The following is a 6058-nucleotide window of genomic DNA, read 5'->3' on the forward strand; positions in this document are numbered from 1 at the left end:
TCCATGCTACTACAAAAAATGTTTATCCATGTGGCTATCTTGCATTGCTCCATATATAATTCTCAAATAAATTGTTGAGATATATCCAATGATTAGATACATGCATGATTATATGGTTGTTTAATTACCTTACACAACATTTAGTTACCTTTTGTCATTGATAACATTTAACTACTTGTACAACTTCTACTAGTAAGTATAGCAAACAAAGTGTAGATATATTGTTAGGGCGATGCATCACTCATAGGAGTGGACGTGAATAGATAGTGATATTGGGGATTGCTATCCTTCTCCTTATTGAGTAGATCTCACAATTGAGTCATGTGTACAAAATATGAGCATGACACTGTATTATTCATGACCATGTAATCTTAGTGTTTATGTGCCTCATGAGTTTGCTCTTCACATCACAGGTTTGCATTTGTGAGAATGGAATCTGCATTATCTTCATATATGTAGACCCGGGCTGCCCTGCTATGATACCAATTGTAGGGAACCCACTATGTGGTGGCTCTGGTACAAACTTCATTGGTGTCTATCTACCATTCTCATTCATAGCGGCTCCTAAAATTACCTTGGTTCTCTTTCTACCTTGCTTAGCTTGGCTTATCTTAGGAGGGGTGTGGCCACCCCTATTTAGAGTTGAACATGACTATTGGGTTGGTGTCAGGTGGCAACCATCCAAAACCCTCCACCATGACCCTAGAAGAAACCCCTAGAAATATCTTATATCTAGAGTTCTCTACAATTTTCCACACAACTTATCCAAACATGTGTTCTAGAACCACCGCAAGAAATATCAACTCATGTGTAATCTCTAAATGATCTAGAAGTTTCTTATCTTTGACATGAATAACTTCTCTAGTATCCTCCATGGCAAATATCTTGATGTTTTTGATTGCTTACAAATATCTTCAACGACCCAAGTAAATACGGCATGTCATCATATGAAGCCAAATGGTGAGCATAGGTCAACATAGGGTGTGTTTGGTTCGGGAACGAAGTGGAATGGAATGTCATGGTTCCATTCCAGTGTAATGGGTCGGTTCTGTTTGTGTGTTTGGTTGAGATATTTGATGGAATGAAATGGTTGCGTTTCAGTGTTTAGTTTGAGTGATGGAATGGAATGAATTCAGTTCAAAACATGATGAGACTGCGTCTCATATGCACAGATATACAATATGACCATAGCATTTATATCAAATTGTACTTTGACATCAAATATGGTATTCTTTCAATTGAATATTTACATTGAATTGTTTCTTATTGAGAGGACATAGACGGGTAAAAAATCATGAATGGGCACACAATCAAGGAAATTTTGCTCAAAGTTTCGTGACTATTTATATTCGATTGGATTTCAATCAAGAAAAATTGCTCCCTGTTGCAGCCAGCGACGGGCAGTGATTGCGTGGGGTAGCCGGATAGGTGGCCGTCGCAGCTCGCAAGGGGATGGCCGCCGCCTCATCATATCAGGTCGCCGCCGCCTCGTCAGATCAGGACGTCAAGTCGCCGCCGTCTCCTAGCAGATCAGGACGTCACCGCCCTATTGTGGATCCGCTTCCCTGGTCACCGCGCCCAGCTGTGGATCCGATGGCTTGGTCGCCGCTGCTCATCCATCGGGCTTGGAGAGAGGAGCGCGGGGGAGCGACGGAAGACGAGAGGGGTTGGGGGAGACGGAGAGTGCGTCGGTAGGGGAGGTGGAGTGGGCGAGAGGCCGTTCCGCGTCGTTCCACCAAATTGGAGAAACGAGCGTGTTCCAGATATTGGTGGAATATTCTCTTTCGGGGAACGAGTGGGTTCTAGTCCGTTCCTGATCTAAACGCGAGAATGTGGCCCTGGGACGGGTCGGACCCGTGCCATTCCGTTTGATGACTGAAACTAAACAGACCCATAGAGAGGATATCTAGTGCCCAAGCACTCCCGGTGCTGCCAATGCACAATATCACCACTATATGGTTTCATTTTTCTTACAATATTAAGTGAGTTGATAAGATATGTTTGTACAATGTGTAAAATTCTGAAAACGATTCAACCTACGTATGGAGAAGCAAAATAAAAAAATTAGAAATTGAACCGTAATGGTGTTTGTAATTTGATTTTTGGTACTATTCATAGTTGGATTTGTCTTTTTCCAGTAAAATGTTTTCATGCTCTACATAGAATTTTGTGGTGCCGAACTCTTAGGTGGGACACACACTAGTTTCCATCGGTGTCCATGCATGGGAATATCAGCATATGTCTTTTTTTCTAATAATTTTTACTTCTTCTTTTTCCCAACTAGCTTAGCTTATTGCTTGTTCGTCTACATATTTACATGGGTGTCTCTCTCGATCAACTCGTCTTTCCTTGGGTGCGATGACTTCTCAAGGAATCCAACCTTTCTGGGAGTAGAACAAAAGACAAGCCATTGCTCTCTCCTCTTTATTTTAAAGTACATGCACTTCAATTATGCACGTCTCTTTCCCCTAACATAAAGCATGCATGCTAAGTTGCTAGTATTCCATGCTCGAATTGATTCATCCAAAAGTCCAAGACTTGGTTACAATAAATAAGGAAAGAAATTTCAAACTTAATAAGAATTTTATTCAATGAATGTTTACAGTTTACACCCTAGTTCACCCTACATATACATACACACAAATTAGACATGCATCTACAATCAGTTCTAGCTATCTAGGAAGATAATTGTGTTCTTCTTCTAGCTAGTCCGGCCTATATAATAGTATGTTACACTAACTTTACACAATATATATACTGTACTAATTTAGCCTGATCTACAAATTATGCATGAGTAATATATATCCCCCACGATCCATTGATCGATCGGCATCTGTGAATAATCAACTAGCTATAGTGTGGCAATAGTCAAATCGCTAGCTACCTTTCTCCTAGCCCTAATTATCAAGGTAGCATGGATCATATCCTGTCCTGCTGGGAAGGCTGGTCTGGCCCAAATATGGAGAAGCCGCCGTTCATCATCGTCATGGACCCATCGCTACCCAACCACCTCTTGGAAGCGTGCAACGACGACATTTCACCATCGTTGTTGCTGTCCGCCGTCGCCTGCCTCTTGCGCGCCGTGCTGGCCTCGCCGTCGCTGGCGCCAGCAGTGGTGCCGAGGAAGAAATGGCCGACAGAGCTTGCAGTCTCCGGCTGTGGTGGCGGCGGCATGCTGTCGAAGAGCTCCGAGACGGCGGAGTAGTCCACGAGGTAGTCGGAGACGGACGGATTCCTCGGCAGCATCCGGGAGGAGGAGGAGGTGTCCTCTTGCTGCTGCTGCTGCTGGTGGTGGTGGTACTGATGGTGGTGGTGGTGGCCGAGGCCGAGGCTGGCGTCCATGGACGACCGCGACGGTGACGGCGACGGCTCGTAGAAGGGCGACAGCTGCTGCGGGTTGGGCTTCTTGTAGATCCTGCAGAGCACCCAATCGTCCAGCTGCACGCATGCACAAGGAGAATCAGTACCACACGTGTGTGCGTGTATGTTGCAACAAACAGTCGCTTGCTAAGCTTGACAGGTAGCTTAGCTAGTAGGATGTAGCTTGTAGCTAGGGTAATAATGCAAGTCTCTTTCCTGGGGGTAAGAAGATCCCATGGGTAAAAGAAACCACGAAGGTGAGTTGCTGCCAAGTTCATTGACCAGATGAGTTGCTTGCTCGAGCAGTCGAGCTTAACTCACTGTCATCCACACACACGCAACGCAACCAATAATAAGAAGAGAGCAAAAGATTCCTAGCTAGCTCGAACGCTTCGATCATTTGGAACCGCAGAAAAGATTCGTAATCTAGAAGAGCATTAAAACATGGAATTAAAGGAGTAGAAAAAATGAAGATACAAAATGATGGAGAGAACCGAGAGAGACATGCATGAACGTTAGCACGTACCCTCATGGAGGAGGAGGCCTTGAAGCGCGTGGGCGGCCGGTAAGTGTGCGCGGCCGCGGCGGCGTGGGCGTCGGCGAGGCGGTACTCGTGCATGATCCAGTTGGTCTTGAGGCCCTTGGGTGGACGCCCCTGGTAGAACACGAGCGCCTTCTTCACGCCGACCACCTCGCCGCCGGGCACGCCGCCGGCCGTGATGGGCTTGTCGGTGCCGGTGGCCTTCCAGTAGCCGGACCCGGCGGCGCGGTTGGGGCGAACGCCGTTGGGGTACTTGCGGTCGCGGGGGCTGAAGAAGTACCACTCGTCGTTGTCGCCCTCGAACACCGCGCGGGACGGGAGCTCCCAGGGGTCCAGCTTGTAGATGTCCACCTCCGCGATGACGGCCGCCGGGCACGGCGCCGCGGCGGCGCGCCTGCGGAGGTAGTGCACGATCAGCTCCTCGTCCGTGGGGTAGAACCGGAACCCCGGCGGCAGACCCGTGCCCGCGCGCGGTGGCGCACCCGCCGGCGCCGGGAGCGACGGCCTCGTCTGCAGCTCGATCGTCATGGCAAGTGGCAACCCGAACGCTCGGTCAGAGACTCAGGGCGGGGTGAGGGGGAAGGGAAGGGAAGGTGGGTCGAGACGGAGGAGAACTGAAATTCTCGGAGGTGGAGCCGATGGGTACGGTTATAAAGGCGCTGAGGTGCTCCGGTGCATGGCAGGCTCCTGTAATTCTTGGCCGCCGGTGACGAGAGGGATGATGATTGCAAGGGCCCTGCCGTACGTGCGTGTCCATCCATGTCACGTCATCAGTGCTCACACTTGGCTAGTATCTTTAATTTGTTGGAATCTTTTCTTTCTTTTTTGTGCCACATGAGAACGAGAGTGGAAAAATCTGAAAAAGACATGAGCAAAATGAATGGACGAAGAAATCAATTGTGCAAATGATTGGAAAAGATGGATATTAAGCTCGATGTTGTAGGACCGGGAAGTGTTGATGGTCCCACAGGAATACCATATATAGGAATAGCACATGGATACCAGGTGTTTTTATGTATGTTCTCATTGACTCCATATTCCTATGCATGCATGCATTCACATGCATAGTCATCTGCTGCTAGCTGAGACATATCTGAGAACATTATATTCATCGCTGGAATGCAAACATCGGAAAATCATGGGCTATGTCTACACTCCTACCCCCCTACTGCTAATTGATTGATTGAGAATTGCTTAAATATCTCCATAGCATTTAGATCAAGATTTAATCATTCTCATCTATGTCACTATATGCCATGCAAGCTCAAAAGTTCAATAAGGTTCTACTTGCACATTTCAAGAGTGAAACTTCAGAATTGGTAGTGTGCAATTTTTAGTAATTGAGTCCACAGAAATTTCAGCTAGCTACTCCCACAACTTAATAAAAAGGCGCATTTTTGGACTTAACACGGTCTTTAAAATGCAAGTTTGACAACTAGTTTCTATTGTCATATATGTATAACAACCGACACAACTATAATATTTATGAAAAATACTCTTTGAGTCTATTATATGCATATGGTTCAAGTTTCAAATCTAAATATATAAGTTAATACTGATGGTCAAAGTTTTCATAGTTTGACTTAAGACATGTCCAAAACATCATTTTTATGCGAATTCGTGGGAGTAAGATTAGCAAAAGCGAAAATCATTTGAATCAATAAGATCATTATATCAGTAGAAACTCCTACCCCCCCCCCCCCCCCTACTGCTAATTAGAGCATGAACCACAATATAGATCGAAAATAATGAAAGCTCAACTTCATTGGAGCATCTCAAAATAACGAGTGCATTATCTTGTTGAAAAAAAGCATTAATATCATTGAATGTATACAACCGCTCAGAATGTTTTAGTTGCTCTCTAGCTTACGCATGGGGTTGTGTATGTACATAAAAGTTTCTTATTTCCCTATTTATTCTTTGTTACATTATTGTGAACCATATGTTGAGGATTTTACGAGCAATAAACTACCTAACGGCGGGGAAGGGGGGGACTGAGAAACGCGGTTACCCTGTGGTAACGAAAACCTGCTCACCATATAACTACTCCTACAGTAAATACAGTAGAATTAAGATCTAAGTTCCAGTAAATGGCTGTTTTTTCACCTTAGAGCTTGTACATAGTATTTTGGTCATCTAAATGCAAGTTCATATATC

At 45.4% G+C, this 6058-nt stretch overlaps 1 protein-coding gene across 1 annotated transcript; it reads right to left on the minus strand.

The window, feature by feature from the left end:
- Nucleotides 1-2564: 2564 nt before the first annotated feature.
- LOC123057835 (NAC transcription factor 29) lies at nucleotides 2565-4505 on the minus strand. Its single transcript, XM_044480715.1, has 2 exons — nucleotides 3887-4505; nucleotides 2565-3438 (listed from the first exon to the last, which is right to left on the minus strand). Exons 1-2 carry the CDS (start codon nucleotides 4427-4429, stop codon nucleotides 2920-2922), a joined length of 1062 nt encoding a protein of 353 aa, XP_044336650.1. The 5' UTR covers nucleotides 4430-4505; the 3' UTR covers nucleotides 2565-2919.
- Nucleotides 4506-6058: the final 1553 nt, after the last annotated feature.

Source organism: Triticum aestivum, chromosome 3A, assembly GCF_018294505.1.
Source record: "Triticum aestivum cultivar Chinese Spring chromosome 3A, IWGSC CS RefSeq v2.1, whole genome shotgun sequence".
NCBI lineage: Eukaryota > Viridiplantae > Streptophyta > Magnoliopsida > Poales > Poaceae > Triticum > Triticum aestivum.

What these genes read in the sequence shown, in the direction of transcription:
- LOC123057835 (XM_044480715.1), bottom strand. Translation starts at nt 4,429, where the DNA reads ATGACGATCGAGCTGCAGACGAGGCCGTCGCTCCCGGCGCCGGCGGGT. An exon ending in AGGCCTCCTCCTCCATGAGG is followed by an intron (nt 3,439 to 3,886) that starts GTACGTGCTAAC and finishes GCATGCGTGCAG; the next exon opens with CTGGACGATTGGGTGCTCTG.